This window comes from Pieris rapae, chromosome 9, assembly GCF_905147795.1.
Source record: "Pieris rapae chromosome 9, ilPieRapa1.1, whole genome shotgun sequence".
Lineage (NCBI taxonomy): Eukaryota > Metazoa > Arthropoda > Insecta > Lepidoptera > Pieridae > Pieris > Pieris rapae.
This window is the reverse complement of record NC_059517.1, coordinates 3,417,074-3,436,456: the sequence shown is the minus strand read 5'-3', so window position 1 is coordinate 3,436,456 and position 19,383 is coordinate 3,417,074. Positions and strand designations below refer to the sequence as shown.

Below are 19,383 nucleotides of genomic sequence, written 5' to 3'. Positions count from 1 at the left end.
ATTGGAACCCTGACGGCGTCGTGAAATTATATGCATAAAATATTGCTAGACACTAATTATAATAACTAATTATATAACTAATATATATAGTTTGTGACATTATAGGGGACAATCAGGGTTCCAATACAAAAAACAAAGGTAAATGAAATACACATAGAGTCTATACTTGTATTTCTGTAAAAAATTAGAATGTAAGTTAATATAGCTATAATAACTTAACATATCCCTCTGTTACGCTGGGGGATAATAGGACCTTGGAGGCGGTGGACCTGGTGGAATTGGACCTCTCGTGGGCAGGGGTGCACGAGTTGGTATAGGAGGATAATAATTGGGAGGAGGAACATTAACTGGAGGAAATCTTGCAGGTGGTGGTTCTGAATATATAGATAAAGGAGGGCCAGGGGGTAATGGCAGTCGTGGAGGTGGTATTGATGGCGGAGGAGCAGAGTAGATGGGTGGATAGGGCGGCATTGTTGGAGGGTAACCAGCGTAAGTAAATCTCATGTCCATTTTTGGAGGCTCTGGCTTGACATCGGAACCATTTTTGATTGGCGTGACAACAGGTTTAGCAACGGCGACAGGTGATGTGGAAGTTGGCGGTGTAACAGAGGGTTTCTTGTCGTTTTTTAACACAGGTCTGATAGTAGGCTGTGCAATTAGTTGTGGAGGAGGTGAGTCAGCAGCAGAAGGTTGGGTCTGCGGTGAATATAGATCAAGCACCTGAAAATAAGATAATAAGATTTTTTTCTAACCTTATTTAAAACTTATAACTATGTTCAAACGGAAATATAGTATTATTAGGTAAAATAGCATATAAAAGTAAGAACAAAATTGTAGTAATGGGTGATGTGCACTTCTTGCTTCCAATTACTGGTTAAGTGCACAGTAGTTTCTATATAAAATTTGTACTATTTACATCTGTTTTAAATTATGAGTATTTTAGTATCTTTTGACATTAAGACATAATTTCAGTAAAATCATAATCATATGTTGAATTTTTTTTTTCAGTACCTGATGGCAAATATCTTCAAGTAGCTCCATACAGATGTCTTCAACAAACATGTCCCACCAAGCATTATGTTTAGGTGTGCGTCCATTCCAATCTACTATTTCAAATTTACTTAGTTTTCCGGCTAAGAACATAAGGGCTACAGCAATAACTTCTGGTTCCCACTGTAGGCACAAAGTTGTGCATAAACTGAAAATAATTGAATTATTATGTTTTCTTCTTAACTAAGAGTTCTCTGTAGTTACAGTATCCTGTGTGGTGTGATGGTACTTATGAGACTCATAGACATCATAAATGCCTATGATCTTTGACTATTATTATTACAGCACAGTTATTTTAACTACTATGATATATATTCATTGTATTCAAATAAACTGAAAGGCAATTTTCTATGTGAAATCATAATAGAGTGTGAATTTATAACAATACAAAAATAAATTTACCTATCATTCACAAAGGTCCAAGCCATCTGAACAATTTTTTGTAACTTGCTTTTTTCTCCTTTAAGGCACTTAGCATACTTTAATAGATACCCGTAAGGGTGCTCCACCTGCAAGTCAAACTTGATAGTTTGCAGCAAGATTCTTTCTAATGTCATCACCTCTTCCTTTGGGTCATCGCCAAATGTACCAAATTTCTGTTCAGTTAATAAAGATTTGGCAACTTTAATTATGTCTTTGCACTTTTTTGGTGTCTCTTCAACTTTACCCGCGAGGAAGAGACAGCAACACGCTGTTATATATCTGGGGAATGTTCTGAATGAATGGAACATGTAAAATCGGTGAAAATACACAACACCGGTTGCAACGGTATTGTAACCCAAGTCCATTTTTGATCCTGTGTCAATGATAAAGCGAGCGCCTTCTTTTCGATACCGATTTTCTGTGTCATTTGAAATTCCATCGCGAAATGATGGTGTGTTCAGTAAGTCTTTTTTATCATAATACCAATAGGGCATGATTAAAGTTATTCACTATAAAAATATATTAAACTTTTCACTGCCTAATCAGTAATCTTATCTATTAATATTTTTCTTAAATAAAACGAAAACAAAGGTAATATCAACATCAGCCGTTTCTCGCACATATAATCAACTAACTTCCTGCATGTCCATGAAAAACAGAATAAATGCAGAAAGAATGACAGAGTGACAGACTGTCGAGAATTGTTCTGTGGTGAAAAGCGTTAAGCGAATGATATAAATTTGATGATTGCCGACACTTCATATTATGACAGTTACCACTTACCATATTGGCAAAATTTGGTTGTGATTTGTCATTTATATTTTATTTTAGTTTATAATTTTATAGTAGTAATAATTTGAGCATGTTCACTGTATAACCACTAATTAAATTATATATGTAATAAGGCCAATAAGTATCTGGGTGGTATATAAATATGACATGAGTATAAAATGTATGTGTCGCGGTGAGAAAAGATAAATTTTTATATGGCCACTTTTGGGGCTAATTAAAATAATAGTTAGATTATTCGCCGTTAGAGGCGTTCGTGTAGCATTATATTGTCGAATAATGGTAGAACCGTACCGTTATAAACCGTACACGTAAGAAATTTATGAAAAAGAGCAGAGCGAAAATGCCGAGGTTATATTTTTATTTTTATGTCAAGGACTGAATTAGTCAAACAAAAATATTTTTTTATTGAAATAAAAAAATATATATTATTTTATTACTATATATTACAAACATCTCTTATATACATTTTCGATGATCGGTTGCATATCCTCAGTGTTAAGAATAACATTAAATTAAAAGTAATTGCATTTCTTGTAGATTTTTAAGATGTACTCACACACAAAACAATGACAATATAGGGTGTGTAATTAAGTATGTTATTTTTTTATGGTCACCGCAGTCAGTAGTTTAGTCAACTCGCAGTGGGTATTCAGAATAAATTTTTAATATAAGAAGCAACTAAAATCTCGAGATATTCAGCATTAATAAACGTCATAACCGAATGACGATATTTAACTTAAACAAATCCTTTAGTAACTGATAAAATTCGACGTCTAGTATTTTTGCGTATGTTCAATCATAGATTATCCAAGTATCAACTGATGCAGGTTTGTAGTTTGCTAATAAGTTATTTAAACCATACTTGCAATAATTTGTTACATTCGGGGCTTTTGAAAAAAAAGTGCAGTTTCATACCACGTACAGAAATTTGTAATATTGCAGATTTTCAAATATGGCAAATGGAGGTTAAATTAAGGTCTCCAACTTTAATTGACCTTACCAAAAGTAAAAAGTAGTAGGTGAAAGAAACTTCTTAAAATCATACAGACGTCATTAATATTTCATATTCTCATAAAGCTAATAGAAACATACTAATAAAGAATGATAAATATTGACCTCCCTGTGTAGAGCGATAAAGAGCATGCCCCTTATCATACTTGCTAATGTTTCGCTTTGTAGTCACTAGTTTTATTCTTAAAAGCATCAATAGGACACGTTTTCAGAAACAATGGCATTACGAAGTAGTGTTAGTTTCTTACGATTTCACGCATTACGTTCATCGAGTAGGGTACGTAAAAATATGAAATGGTTTTCAAATTTGTTATGGCAAAATCTCGGTTTTCAATTATGTCATATCAGATTTTGATAAGAATAACAAGTAATTAACAATTATGTAATTTAATCGTAGCTACAATAGATAAAATGTAAGTTTGTGAGACATAATCTTATAATTTAAAAAGGATTTGTTTTTTAATTTTAGTTGGTATTATTTAATTGCGACGTAAACATATACGTCACGTACGTGTACGTCATACAAATCGATGAAATTATGAAATCTATAATTACCCTTTTTAGCTTCTTACATTTTCATATTTAACAGGTCTGAGCAACAGAGTAGAAGCAATGCGGAATTATAATTTTAAAGATGTACAGAAATGTACCTACATCTTTAAAAATGAAATGTACTTTTTTGAAACAAAGAAAATATTTGAAGATTATTTTCACTATTGTTCTAATGAAAAGAATCGTATACAAATCTTATTCGTAATGCCTAACATTATTTGCATATTTCCTGCTATTCAATAGAACTGTATTGTTTGAATATATTAAATGTTATAGGTATGCGAACGATTAGATAACAAAATTTGTCTCGGTGTTATTATACGTAACATGGTATAATTGGTATTGGTGAATTTAGAATGAGAAATTTTGACATGCAAAATATGAAAGCTTAATCTTAGAAAATATGAAGATGTGTTGAGCTATTGATAAACTAAAATATGGTCGTCTAAGTGCGGAAATTAAGGCCGCACTACATACATACATATTCTATAGGACTGATCCTGATGAAATGATTTGTATTAGGGTACCCTTAAGTTCTTTAGAAGACCTAGATTCTCAATAGATATAAACTAAAACACAAGTACAAAAAATACTAATAAACTGCAAAAAAAACTTACAGTTATTATCAACTCACACCAGACCGGAAGTACAACAAAATGGAAAAAAAATAGCTGAATTCCCTGGCGCGAAGGCACCATACGTCACTGAGATGAAAATTTTAAATGAAAGTAGTTATGAGCCTATTCCTATATACCGAGTGCTGGACAGCAATGGGGAGGTTTTAATTAACACCGAGGAACCTAACCTTGATAAAGAGGTTTTACTAAATATGTACAGGAGTATGGTTCAGCTCAATCAAATGGATAAAATCCTATATGAATCTCAAAGGTAAGGAATATCGTGTGATGCTTCGTTTATTGTTAAGTGATTCGGTCGGTCAGTATACAATTGGCATCACGTTTGTTATTTTGTCTCAGAAATCAGAAGGCGGTGAGAAAGCTTTTAAAGGTTGAAGCTAAGGATGAATTTAAAAATATTTTTTCTTCTTGTATTTCAGACAGGGCCGTATATCCTTTTACATGACAAACTATGGCGAGGAAGGCATGCACCTTGGCAGTGCTGCCGCTCTTACACCACAAGACCTCGTGTTTGCTCAATACAGAGAGGTCGGTGTCCTTCTTTACCGCGGTATGACTATGACAGAACTTGTGAATCAGTGCTACGGTAATCACGAAGATCCTGGTAAGGGAAGACATATGCCAGTCCACTATGGAAGTAAACAACTTAACATAGTCACTATATCCAGCCCTTTAGGTGAGTAGCGACGTGTATTTATTGCTAACAACAGTTAATACTGATAAAACTTATGTTATACTATAATCATAATAATATATACTAACATTATACATTAGCCAGTAACCCCATGTCACATAAAAAAATATAAGATGTATTATATTGTATTTGAAACAACACGTCCGATAAATATTTGCTTATACTACATATACAAAAACGTCACGAATCATTAGATATTCTTCTATATTTATTTATATATTATGTTGTTATTACACATATATTTTAGCAACTCAAATGCCGCAAGCGGTAGGAGCAGCATATGCATTCAAAAGGACACCAAACAACGACCGTTGCGTCATCTGTTATTTCGGAGAGGGAGCGGCTTCTGAGGGAGATGCTTTTGCCGCCTTTAACTTCGCTGCTACGCTAGAGTGTCCAGTTATCCTATTTTGGTAAGCTATAACTAATTTTGGCAGGCTCACCTCATGTTAAGTTAAAACCCACGGACACTCAACGCCAGAGGGTTCGCGAGTGTGTTGCCCGCCTTCTAGGAATTGGTAAAATCTTTAAGGTTCACAAATACTTTATTGGGTAGCTGCTCCTCATGTACGCGACAAAAATTGCCGTTCATAACACTCAGTTGTGGAAGCGAAACGGTTGTAATTTTGTATTCTGCCTCGACGTCCGATGATGAAACTCAGCTCTAGGTTGCTGCTGCTGCATATTTCTTCGGGCAGGCACAAACATATCATTACACACTTATCGTAAAATCTTTTATATTATTATGGTTTTCATTTTAAATTCGATACTCTTATTTTAGTAGAAACAACGGTTACGCGATTTCAACGCCAAGCAGCGAGCAATATCGCGGTGACGGTATCGCAGCCCGGGGGCCTTCAATGGGAATTCACACTATTCGAGTAGACGGGACTGATACATTGGCCGTCTACAACGCGGTCACAAAGGCTAGAGAAATTGCTCTGAAGAACAAACCTGTACTTATTGAAGCGATGTCCTACAGGTATGGAAATTAAGCTAAAACATTATTAATATTGTTTTTTACGTAATGAATATCGATAATGGAGGTGGTGTTTTTGAAATAGAAAAGAAAATTTCATTCGAATATTTCCTTTTTGCCATCAAGGGTGGGCCATCACTCTACATCAGACGATAGTACGGCGTATAGATCATTAGAGGAAATTCAAAAATGGACGACAGACGAAAATCCCGTACAGAAATTCAGACTATATCTTGAACGAAAAGGTACAGGTGTATTTTTTATGTGTGTATGTGTAGTACAGTAGAACTAAAAACATATTAATTTTAGCTCCATTAAGAGGAAAGGACTAAAGTAGTCCTTTCCTCTTAATTGAGCTAAAAGTCTCTAATTAAAATAAAGAATTCTGTTATTAATAATTATTAATTATATTAATTAATTAATAATTCAGGACTGTGGAACGAAGAAGCAGAAAACGCTCTCGTTAAAGATTCGCGAAATTTCATTGTAAGAACGATGCAGGAGGCTGAAAAGAAGAAGAAACCTCACTGGAAGGAGATGTTTGAAGACGTGTATTATGACAAGCCATTTCAATTACAGTAAGTGAACATTCTTTTTCTCATACATACCTAGTAGTCATTCAGTCAATTTTTTCTTCAGTTGGAAGTCGTAGAATATCAAACGTGAATGTGGAAATATTCACTGTAATATTATTGCAGATTAGTTAAATAACTTTGAGCTTTTTGGGAGTCCACAACATCCTTGATTTTGTCACACACTTTGGTCAGTTAGACATGACGCAAATTCTTTAATACAAACTAATTTAAATCTTAAAGAAATTGTTTATCAAACTTACAAAACATTCTGAATTATATTCTTGAATAAAGGAATGGTTATGGTAGGTAGAACGAGTAATTTAAATCTGTATTAAACGACTTCGACTACTGTGGGATGTCAGCTAGTTACGGATGTCCGTTATAAGCAACAGCGAAAGTATAATAGGAGTAGTTACCCATAAGTACGATTTACGAAGCTTATCTTTATTTTCAGAAAACAAATGCAGGAAATGGAAGAACATTTGAAGAAATATGGCAAGCACTACCCGTTGGATAGTTTTCAAAAGGAATAAAAAATAAAGTTCTATTATATTGTTGTTTTAATATATGAATTGGTGTACATGTAATAACTTATAGCACTGCCTCTTCACTCACCTTCACATTCTTTGAAATACATTCAACTTTATGTATTGTATATGAAATAAAGGTCCTAATCCGCGGCGGAATATTCTATTGACTTGCAGATAACGCAATACTTGACGTCATTTGTGTCTGTAGGATGATCAATGAAGTGAAAAATGTAACTAATATGTAATGATAAAGCAATCCGCCAGAATTCATGTTCATTGTTTGTATCATAATAAGAGAACCAGGAAGAGCTTGTTTAGACATCGGAGTCTTAAAATAGAATACAAATTTTATTTTTAGGTAAATTATTATATTGTGGTCATAATTTTCATATTGTGTTTCTTTATCTATGTTTTCACCATTCAGTCAACGCAAATGATAAAAACCCAAATGTCATTGATAATCACTTAATACTCAATGTCAAAAACATGTGCATACTGCCTTGTTGCAGTTAATCCTTGCCGGACCTTCAATATATTTTTTAATACAGTTGCTCAAAAAGTGGCATATTGCAGGGAGGTATAGCGTTCGGAAAGTGGGCTATTACACACTCGTGCTTTTTCTTTGCCTTTCCCGCACTCGTGCGTTTTCTTTGCCAACTGTCAAAACAATGTGTATTAAAAAGAAAAAACCAACCACGAAGGTTTTATTAAAAAGATTCATAGAAGTTTTTATGATATATGATTTCTAAATATTATAATAATTGGATTAAATAAGTTCGATTAGGTTTCTTTTCATTTCATATCAATTAAAAAAATATCAAAAAGAAAAAACTAACCATGAGGTTGTTACTAAAAAAAATCACAGAAGTTTTTATGATTCATGCAAATATTTTAAAAAGAAGCTACTATTTGTTTAAATATCAGATTTAATAATTGGACTCAATGAGTTAGATTTGGTTTTCTTTCAATAAAAATAGTCTACTGAAGAATTGGCTGTATGGGCCAAGTTCCCTTTGCCTACCCAGAATGGGTGAAGAAAAGAAAAAACAAGCTTTGCTCATATTCTTTGCGGTTGGCGCCATTTTCCAAAAATGTTCTTTCGAGTTGAGTTATTTGTTGCACAAAATGAGTAATTTCGACGATATTTTATTTGAATGAATACAACCCGAACGCAGTATAATTGCACAAAATACTTTGGAGAACAATTTACCGGAAACATATAAGTCGCTACATATCTACGTGCAACGAATTTATTCCGTAGAGAGAAGAGAAAAAAAGTAAATAGTTTAATTAAATTGCTTAATTTTTTCGCAACTGTATTAAAAATAGTCGTTCAGTACACGTGCGGTACCGTCATTGCAACTTGTCCCGACTGTCAACCCTCACCTTCGGCTGCGCCTCGGCTCGGGTAGACATTCGTCGGAACTCGTTGCAATGACAGGCTTTCCGCACTTGTAATGAAATATACTATATTGTGATTTTACTTTACATTTTTATTTTACTTAAGGTGAAATATATTAAGCTCCCAAACTAAATATTCTAATTTCAAATGTCGACATTTATTCGAACCGATGTTACTTGTGTAAAGTTTTACAAACAGTTCGTGTTAGCAGGTATTGTGAAGATCAAATTTAACTCTATTCTATCCTAATTTTATATTACTGTTTCCTCATAGCAAACATCTGATTTATTTTATTTTTCTTATTTAAGGGATCGGCAGTGTTTTGCATGTATTTTTAAAAAATGTAAACAAATTAAAACAAAAATTAGGCGTGTTAAATGGGCAAAAAATCTATGGAATTGTTCCTTCGGAAACAGACAATAAATTAATAATATTCGGTGGCAAACAGATAGCAATCGTTGAGCTTGATCTAAAAAAGGATGTTTTTTATTGCTGTTTCATGCCTATATTGTGTGATGACTGGGTTCATTCAGCTGTATGGAAATCAAGTAATATAATTGCAATACTAACTGCTCACAATGTTGTGGAGGTAATTTTTAAAATACAAATACGGCTTGTATTAGTGTTGTAAAAAATATTTAAATACTATTACATAATTTAAACTTTTTAGACATGGAATACAGAATTTCAAATTATGTGCAGTCAGAATAAGAGTAAAGAGAACTCAATTTTATACTGTGGCCTACTAGTTAATCTTCTAGATGATGTATTAGTACTAAGTGGTACTGTTTTTTCTGAGGTTCTACTGAGATTTCCCAGTGAAGAAACATTTTATTCATTAAAAGGGCATAAGGTATTTACTGCTATAAATATAAAAAATGACAGTTTTAAATGATGTTATTTAAACATTGATGTTTATCACTGTTTCAGGGTGTCATATTTTCAATTACATGTGACTACAAAAGAGGAATTATAATAACAACTTCAGACGATAGGTCAGTGAGAATCTGGAAAGTTCAATCCCGAATTGAAATAAAATTTGACACCAAGGTATCTTGGACAAATGTGGAAGATATACCATGTCTACATGAGTTATATGGTCATGGGGCTAGAGTGATGAGAAATTGTATTATCAGTGATTATGTTGTATCTGTGGGGGAAGATTCAGCTATATGCTATTGGGACATTTATGGAAATCTTCTTAGAAAAGTAACATCCCATAACAATTCTTGTATATGGTCATTAGATGCAGAAGACAACTACTTAGTGACTGGAGGAGGAGACAGTGCAGTAATTATTCATCCTTTATCAGTAATAACAGAATACAATAAAAATAGTCTAAACCTAGATTTGAATATTACATCACCAAAAAAAATTGCTTTTACTGCTCAAAGGAATATAGTCATTATGACAGACTGCAATGAGTTAATTTTCTACAATGCTAATTCTAATATTAAAACTGAGTTTAAACTAAGACATGAAACTACCTATAGACTCTTAAGTATTTCATTTTGTAAACAACTTATAGCTGTAGTAGATATGTTAGGAAAATTTGATGTCTTTATTGAAAATTGCAAAGAAAATGTTATAAATAATATCATAGATACAAAACTTGATGTTGGGAAAATAATGTCCATGCACTGGGCAGGAAACCGCCATTTAGTATTTTGTGCTGAATTGGGAAGAATAACTATTCTGACTGCTGATAATAATAAAATTGATATCTTTGCCACATTTAATTTACCAAAGTGTAAAGAGAGATGGCTGACAGCAGTAGCTATAAATGGAAGCAATCTTATAGCAGGAGACCGATGTGGTAACATACATATATATGCTAAAGGAGAAATGGAACCAATTAAAACATTTAAGCACATTCATGGAAGATATGGCCCAACATCAATAAAAATACTCAATAACACTGACTTTATAACCACTGGTCGAGATGGATGTATAAAATACTTCTCTTTGACTAGGTATTTGTATAGCAGAGACCTTGATTATCCCTGGGTTGAAAGATTTGTTGACAAGAATAATAGGTATGTGTGTGGTTTTCAAGAGCGGACCTTCATTGTATTTGATATTGTACATAATATAAAGGTTTTAGAAGTACAATGTGGGGGAGGACATAGGTCCTGGGATGTAATGCGCTACATACAGAAGAGCAATGAAGATTTTGATGAATTTATTTCATTTATTTATATCAAGGAGTCAAACATAAATTCACACATATTTCAATTAAATAAAATAATGTCCAGAAATATTGTCACTGGAACACACTCAAAAGAAATCAACTGTTTGGAATCTTATAAACATTCTTTAGATTCATCGCTAACATATTTTGTATCAGGTGGTGAAGATACCACTTTGCGCATATCAAGTTTAAACTCTGAAAATCAACTCAAAGAGGAATTAATATTTAGACACTTATCCAGTATCAGAACAGTAAAATTAAGAGAATTACATGATAATTCTTTGCTTGTGGTATCTGCAGGTGGTCGAGCACAAATCTGTATACGGAGGATTTTATTTAAGAAGATTGCAGGCAGCATTCATGTTTCAGGACATGAATTGGTGAATCATATGATAAAAGGAACTGACAAAGAACGTACAGAAAGTCGTAAAAGAGGTAGTGAAACTGATTTTGATCCTGAAACAAGAGTGATGGATCTAGAAATTTTAAGCTCAGATAATGTGAAGTTTTTAATATTTGTTGGATGCTCTGATGGTAAAATTAGAACATTAGAGTTTAATCTGCACAATAATGAAGTGAATAATGTAGATTATATTGAAAAAGGCTTATGTTTTTTAAAAGTGAAATTATTAGAACTCCCCGCAAGAAGGATGTTAATATGTTCTACATCACATGCTTCCTTGTATATCTGGGATATGCCACAGTTTATTAAAGACTTTGAGCAGCACTATACAATTCATAAATCTGGCGTAAATTGTATTGCTACAGCAATTATTTCTGATACTGACTTTTTAATGGCTACTGGAGGGGATGATAATGCAGTGTCTTTGAATTATATGTCTTTAGAAGAGTATAGGGTGGTTAGGAAGGAGGTATGGACAAGCGAGACTAGCCATTGCTCTCAAGTGACAGGTGTCCTATTAGTAGACAACCTTCTTGTGTCATCATCCATAGACCAAAGAGTGACGGTATTTGAATGGTCTCTTCTCGATGGACTCAAGTGTCAGTTTAGGTCCCAAGTGTTTAGCGATATAGCTGACATACAGGGTATACAACTTCTTCAAAGTGATAAGTAAGTACTTTTAATAAACACATAGTTTTAGAAAAGTAGTAGTTGAAGTTATCTATGGTTTACGTGTTGTTGTAAAATTAAGTAGCTATATAATAAAACATCGATACAATTTTGTATGGAAAACTTAACTAAACACAAACTTAAAACATTGTTACGTATTTTACTGAATTATATAACGAAAAATATCATAAATCCCCTGAGCTAAATTTGATGGGTTCGTCAACAGCTTATGAAAATCAAGTTTTAGCCAAAAATTTGACTCCTAATGTCTTTCAAAATTAATAACATTTTGGCCGCCCTTCCACTAACTATAAGTTTATTTCAGGTCATCATTGACAGTTTGTGTATTTGGGAAAGGCATGGAAGTGATGGTGATCCAACGCCCCCCGCCGCTGTAACACTAGTATTAACTTTAAACTAGATAGATAAAAGTACAAGATCTTCTGGATTAACAGAGACGTAAGTGCTTTTACAACATTAAACATAGGTTTCAGTGAAATATAGCAATTTTGTGTCCTTCCCTTCCTTTATACGGGTGAAAAATTTTTTTTTTGAGTATCTAAATGCATAGCACTTAATTCTTTTTAAGCCACCCAGACCTACATAAATAGATAATTGTATCTTCCCATGTCAACGTTAACCCGTGCTGATAAGGCCGTGAAGATTTTGAAAATCGCTGCTTATAACCCTTTTCGCTATTTAACTACCATATAAAATCAAATATTTATATATTACAGGTCTCTTTTTTACAGTCTGGATATAGATTTCAACGCTTTTACACACGTAGTAAATATTGTTTTTGTACTTTCTTTGCTGAGATTAAAGCATGAAAATCTTGAATAAGTTTTAAAGAACCTAGAAGATGAATGAATATTTATTTCTGTAAAGTAGGCATTTACTAAGGTATAAAATATAGAAATTTAATATTAATAGCGTTAAAAAATATAAACTTTCAAAAATAAGGGTCACCCGAATAGATACTGTATAAATTATACTCGTAATATATATAGTAATATGTATAAATATATATTATTAATTTGATGAAGTATAATATTATATTATTAATTTTTATTTTAAATTATTATTAATTTAATGAAGTATAATATTATAATTATAAAATTAACAACAAACTTAACAAAATAAAATTAACAACTTTTTACTATTATAAAATTTCTACTATTATTTTACTAACCTGTAATAAAACACCTGAAAGTAGGCCCCATCCATCTTGCAAAAGTGCTCCATTCCTATTAATAAGGTAAAAACTCAAAGCAAAACTCTGGTACTTCCGACGTCATACATCATACAAGGAAAAGGTATAACTCTGTTTACAAGGATAATTGCAAAAAACTACGTAATTATTTGAGTAATATTTTTTATATACATTTTTCGCAAATTCATATTTTCATTAATTTCCTGCACATATTATTAAGTAACAGTATTAGCTCAGATAATGTATACTTCATTAAATTGTCACATTTAGAGTTATGTAATTATATATTTTTTCCGTAAATTTTGGAAAATTACTTAGTACAAGCTGGTAATGCATCTTTAATCGCAGTTCGGCTCATTTAAAATAAATTAAAGCCGACCTCCGTTATTTGTTGACACAGTAAATACTGAAATCTCTAGAACAATCGTCTTGTAATCCCCTCGGCGGATTTGTAATGGGGTTTATCTTTAATATTACCTGCGCATGCATCTTACATTGATGCACGTCAATAAATAGATTATAAAGTCAATATTGATAAATGAACGACAATCTTAACACGGTATTTTTTCTATTAAAAAAGAGACTGACAAATTAGCAAAGCACCTAAAAAACTTCAACATCTGAAACCCGTAATAAAAACACTAATACTGTATATTATATTTTTAATGTTATAAAGCTGAAGAGTTTCTTTATTTTATTTATTTATTTTGTCATCATTAGTCGCGTTTCCTGTGGGGTTTATGATTTCTATTGCTAATTTAGGGACTTTAATAAAACTAATGCTTCATTAAAACATGTTTAATAAATTAATTTAACTTTTTCCTGAACTCCTTATGATACAAAATTAGATAGAGACATTTGCAAGATAAAGAATACACGGAGCGTAAATTTAGAGTTTTTTTTTAAATATATTCAATATATAAGAGCATTCTATGTCTTCTGTTTAACTATTATGTATTAGTACCATCTAAACTATGTACGATGTGTGATTGATTTACATACTTAATTGTCATTTAAATTTATATTTTTCTTCTATGATGTCTGAACAGTCTATAAATCCGATTTCTGTATCTGTCAGCCCTAACAGTATCTATCTCGAAGATTAGATAGCTGGCAGGTGGCTATATAACATAACCATTACACAACACCACATTCAGACTCGGTCCAATCTTACGACGACACGGTATCCTATACCTCCCTGTTAACGTGAGTATTTTTATCACGATATTAGAAATATCTCTTAAAAGTCTTTGTCGGTGGTTGTGAATATATGTTGCTATAAACTTTTATAACTGATAATGTATTGCGATCAAATCTACTTTGTAACGTACAAGAGCGATTATTGTTTGGTATTAACCAAAGTTATTTGTGCGTAAGCCGTTGATCTGCTTTATGTATATTTGGTGAAAGTTTGTACAAGTTCAAGTTAGAACCAAGGTTGTTTGCAACCAAGTAACTTCGTATTTTTTCGACGAAACCCGAAAGCTGTACAATTAATTTTGACAGTGTATTTTTTTTAAATCTTAATTTTTGTATAGATCATAAATTATCTATAATCATTTCATTAAAAATAAGCTAAAGAACACGGACCAAACAAATATTCGTGGTGTTAATTAACCTTTTGACTCTACGTAAAAATAAACGTAAGAAAAAATATTTTTCTTCTATTTCCTAAATAGGTTTGGAATATATTCAACTATTACAGTTTTTTATCCGTCGAAGAAAATACTTTTATGTACTAAATAGTACGTAGTGGATATCGTAAGCCATTAACTACTATTTAGTTATCAGATTATGTTTATGGCGTTTATGATAATTATATATTCCTTAGAAACTCGAACTGTAATATAAGTTCTACGTATATTCGGCGTTTTTATCGTGAACAATTTAATATACCAAAAAAATTAGATAGGAAGATTATGGTAGAATGTATGATAAAAAAAAACACTTTACTTTTACATCGATAAGTGGTATTAAAGATGTGATTGATAGATCTTAAGATATCTTTATCAGGAAAATCAACTATTTTAGATGATATCTCGTTTGCTTTATCGACATTGAAATGAAATGAAAGATAGGTTTTTTAAACGGTGAAGTAGATGTAAGAGTAGTCGGTATAAGGTAGTATCAGATGTGAGTAGTCGATATAATATGACACACCTCCAAATATCTACCGTGAAATGTTGTGTTCAAATTTTAATCCGATTTTAGATATTTAGAAATTGGTCTGTTTATTATTTAAATCCATATCCGTTAAATAAAAAATGTCTCTATTAAAAATAAGATGTGTGAGGTTAATAACCTGTAACATCCAAGGACGTACTAATTGGTTTGTGGGCGTGGCTTTTTACGGTGCCTCTAAAAACGTTTTGTTATAATATTAAATGGGCATGGGAAGGTTTATTTCCTTATTACTCCAAAAGATACTACAAATTCTCATTCAATTTCCCTTGAATTGCTCTACGTGACATCAATCACTTCTGGTAATTTTATAAGAAACATTTAGACTTCATTATAATGTGGGCCTTTACCTCTCGTCACTTTTATAGTTTCCGTGTACTGGCTACTTGGCTAGTGACTACAACTGATCGACGCGTCTCGTACATCATACGACAGTATGGGATGACGTAAGGTTGTTTATAAATAACACACATACACACCATACGTTAGTTGTGGAGGCTCGTTCTTTGGCCAGTGAACGTATATTTCGTTAAGATAGGGTGAGCAAACGTTGTATTTGTTCTCGATTAGAAAATTGTTTAAGAGTATTGCAGCATTGTTGTGATAAATGAATGATTTTATGGTATAGGTAATTGCAGTCCTTGTTGTAACTTATTTAAAAATTATGTATTATTGTTCTGCCGGCGAATTGTGTTTTACACAAATTAAATTTTCAAACACGTCTATTTTATTAAATTTTTGCCTTGTTTTAGATTGTTTATACGTGAGAAAAACGTTTAATCAAACTAAGACAGTAAAATACATTGGAGCTAAGTTTAGTCAGTTTTATAAATTTTCATGATTTTGTACTTAAAGTATGTTTGTTTTAATATCGTCAGGAATTACCAACATTTTAAATATTGGTTATGTGTTTCTTCTAGTCGATAGTACGAGGTACAAAAATAATATATTTTAGATGTCGGTGAAAGTAAGTGCAGTGACGGCGCCCGTGTGGTTGGGCGAGGGTCCACACTGGTCTCACGACCACAAGGCTCTGTACTTTGTCAGTATCTTCGACCGCTCCGTACATAAGTATGACCCTAGTACTGGCAGATGCACCAGTTCCAAACTATGTGAGTATATCTGACAATTAATACTGTGTATTTTTCACGTAATACGATCGCTGTATTTGGACTTAAAATTCATTCGTTTTACGCTGGGAAGCGCCTGGTATAATGTATGGAAAATAATATTAAAAATCGTAAAAAACTTAATTGATGTGTTATAATAACCTATTTGTTAGGAAGATTAATCTTTTTCAGTTAATAAGATCCACCCACAGATTATTATAGATCTATAGTTACTGCAAACGCCTACAAAATTAAATACGTTATGTTAAATATTTTTCTACTCTTACAGCTGACATGCCCGGTTTCATAATCCCCGTGGAAGGTACACGTGATCAATTTGTGGTGGGGCTGAAACGGGACGTGGTGGTGATACAGTGGGATGGTGAAGATGGTACTGCCCGAATACTTAAGACAGTCGCAGAGATTGATCAACACTCGCCTGATAATAGGATAAATGACGCCAAAGCTGATCCCCGAGGAAGACTCTTTGTGGGTAAGAAAGTGTATAATTCGACTTGTACTTGTAGTTTCTTTTATGTATTACTAAAATTTAATTGAAATTATTTCCAATAACTCCAACTGATTGCAGGCATATTATCTTTTAAAGTGTTATGCATCTAAATTAAAATAGATGCATCATTTACTCGTCTATAAGTCCGCTGTGTTAAAACATTATTAACGCGTCCCGAAATAAGAAAAATATGGCTAAAATCAGCCGGCTTTAATTCTTTTCGATTTTTCGATAGTTGTTTTATTCAAAAACGCATTCGTTAATATGGTAACACTGTTATTGTACTTTTAAAGTATGTATTTGTATAGTATAAGTAGCCTAGGAAGTCGTAATATCATGATTACACACACACATATATATATTAGATGAGGTAGAGCGCTTATGTTTAGTAAAAGAAAAATACATGAAAAGTCACATATCTCGAACACCAACAGTTACTTACCATTAACACATTTTTTGAACCGTACGTAACATCCACACCTTTTGTATGTATACATATTTTATAAGTTAATATATTTTTACTATACGATAACAGTAAATAAATCTTAAATCAGGAACAATGGGCCATGAATACGAGCCGGGAAAATTTCACCTAAAGAAAGGTTCCCTTTACCGCATCGACCATGATGGAAAGGTGCACCGCGTAGTGGACAACGTGGATATATCCAACGGTCTCTGTTGGGATGAGAAGAATAGGGCCTTCTACTATGCGGACTCGTTTGAGTACGCGATCAGACGGTACGACTGGGACCCTGAGACAGGCGATATCTGTAAGAATTCTTTCTAATAACATAACTTTTGGTTAAAGTTCAAAAGTAGATTAAAACAAATAGACTCCAATATCTGTCAACATTATTTATGTATTAAATTAAAAAAATCATTTATTCATATAGGTTAATGGTAATTTTTCATTTACTGCCAGTTCTCTAATCAAGGGCGAAGACCGGAAGAGAAGAACTGACAATAAAGTCTCTCTTAAAATTAAAATTTAAGTTTTTCGGTAGACAATGTTTACCACTCATAACACCATGTTCATGACATCTTAAGTAATTAATATTAATAAAATAAATTAAAAGCAAAGATTTGACCTCTATCAGCAGGAGGTGTGGTGGCACGCACTTTCATGCACATTTTCGTGGGACTATTGTATATCAATAACAACAAAACCGATTTTGATAAAACTTAGACCGTGTCTTAGAAAATAATCATTGATAGGTCAAGTGGTGTAAAACAACATACTGAATATTATCAAATTTTAACAATGCATAGCTGAGACAGAGCGGATCTTCTGGTTTCTTCTATCTGTGTTTGCGATAGTAATTTTGTATGATCATTTGATATTCAAAAGAGAGTTTTTACACTGGTTTTTCCCGGTCTACACGGTCTGTCTTCTTTGCCGATTAGTATGGATGTCTACCGATTTAAATTTAATGATCTGGAATAAATGATACCTGTATCTTGTATTCCAAATTAAACTTATTTTATTTTCAATTGATAACCTCCTTCTTTCTTATACCTTTTCTGCTGTTAATATTTGGAGATCGCGATTTATAAGAACATGAATTGAACGCGCGAAAGGGAATCATGACAGTTGACACCTAAGGCGTCAATATTCAAATTAACTAAGTTTTAAAACAATGTTCATCATCATAACAGCGAATCCTCGGCTGGTGTTCAAGTACGCAGACCATAATCTGGGTGGTATCGTTGACGGGATGACCATTGACACCGATGGAAACCTCTGGGTGGCAAACTTCGACGGCTCGCAGGTAACATTTATCATAATTTAGTAATTTTCTGAGATAGTGATTTTTTTTATATTTTCCGTACGGTGTATTTAGCTTATACAAGTATTTTTTCTAAAATAAACGTGTACGAATTTGTGTGTAAAAAATTATATAGTTTTTTTTTTGATGCGTGGTAATTCACTTAAAGTTATTTTAATAAAAATAGTCGTGATAATTGGTGAGCTGAAAACTTCGTTTGCTGCCACATAGACGGCGGTACTAGTATTAAATTTCTATGTTTCTTTCTATAATCAATTTACAAATTACAAGTTTAGGTTTACTTTTAATTACCCATCAACAGGTACTAAAAATAGACCCAAAAGCCGGCAAGTTGCTCCAAAAAGTACCGACGCCAGCACTGCAGACCACTTCAGCGACGTTCGGAGGTCCGAACCTGGACATTCTTTACGTGACCACTGCTTCCATGAACAGGGGAACGGAACAGAAGCCACCTTGCGGGTCTACTTTTCAAGTCACAGGCCTCGGGGTCCGTGGACACCCCAATGTTAGTGTTAAGCTAGTATAATTTTAAGTGTTTGTAAATATATCTTTCTGTTTTACTGTTTTTTTGAGTTTTATTATATATGAAGTTCGTTCTACTATAATAATTACCTGTAAAATTTGTACATTTACTCAAAGTATTCGATTCAGCATTTCTCAAAATAATTAAATA

At 32.7% G+C, this 19,383-nt stretch overlaps 3 protein-coding genes across 5 annotated transcripts; 2 read left to right on the top strand and 1 right to left on the bottom strand.

Moving 5' to 3' along the window:
* Window positions 1–154: 154 nt before the first annotated feature.
* On the bottom strand, window positions 155–2,188 carry LOC110999727 (cyclin-K). The gene is made up of 3 exons (XM_022268935.2): window positions 1,453–2,188; window positions 1,012–1,198; window positions 155–720 (listed from the first exon to the last, which is right to left on the bottom strand). The coding sequence occupies exons 1-3, from the start codon at window positions 1,965–1,967 to the stop codon at window positions 232–234; spliced, it is 1,191 nt and encodes a 396-aa protein (XP_022124627.2). The 5' UTR covers window positions 1,968–2,188; the 3' UTR covers window positions 155–231.
* A 1,225-nt stretch (window positions 2,189–3,413) lies between these two features.
* LOC110999699 (2-oxoisovalerate dehydrogenase subunit alpha, mitochondrial) lies at window positions 3,414–7,264 on the top strand. The gene is made up of 8 exons (XM_022268890.2): window positions 3,414–3,553; window positions 4,448–4,716; window positions 4,886–5,142; window positions 5,408–5,573; window positions 5,942–6,142; window positions 6,266–6,384; window positions 6,570–6,717; window positions 7,169–7,264. The coding sequence occupies exons 1-8, from the start codon at window positions 3,494–3,496 to the stop codon at window positions 7,245–7,247; spliced, it is 1,299 nt and encodes a 432-aa protein (XP_022124582.2). The 5' UTR covers window positions 3,414–3,493; the 3' UTR covers window positions 7,248–7,264.
* A 1,447-nt stretch (window positions 7,265–8,711) lies between these two features.
* LOC110999690 (regucalcin) lies at window positions 8,712–19,275 on the top strand. Of its 3 annotated transcripts, none has more exons than XR_006750405.1 (6): window positions 8,712–8,857; window positions 8,955–9,235; window positions 9,317–9,499; window positions 9,577–11,909; window positions 12,235–12,368; window positions 16,259–16,393. XR_006750405.1 is itself a non-coding variant. In XM_022268879.2 (6 exons), exons 2-6 carry the CDS (start codon window positions 16,259–16,261, stop codon window positions 19,234–19,236), a joined length of 915 nt encoding a protein of 304 aa, XP_022124571.2. In that variant the 5' UTR covers window positions 14,201–14,328; the 3' UTR covers window positions 19,237–19,275. The 3 variants fall into 3 exon arrangements, 2 of the variants coding, with proteins under 2 accessions (XP_022124571.2, XP_022124572.2); XM_022268879.2 differs by lacking the exons at window positions 8,712–8,857; window positions 8,955–9,235; window positions 9,317–9,499; window positions 9,577–11,909; window positions 12,235–12,368 and adding exons at window positions 14,201–14,328; window positions 16,702–16,905; window positions 17,478–17,693; window positions 18,580–18,692; window positions 19,012–19,275 and having other exon boundaries at window positions 16,259–16,415; XM_022268880.2 differs by lacking the exons at window positions 8,712–8,857; window positions 8,955–9,235; window positions 9,317–9,499; window positions 9,577–11,909; window positions 12,235–12,368 and adding exons at window positions 15,721–15,842; window positions 16,702–16,905; window positions 17,478–17,693; window positions 18,580–18,692; window positions 19,012–19,275 and having other exon boundaries at window positions 16,259–16,415.
* The last annotated feature ends 108 nt before the right edge of the window (window positions 19,276–19,383 follow it).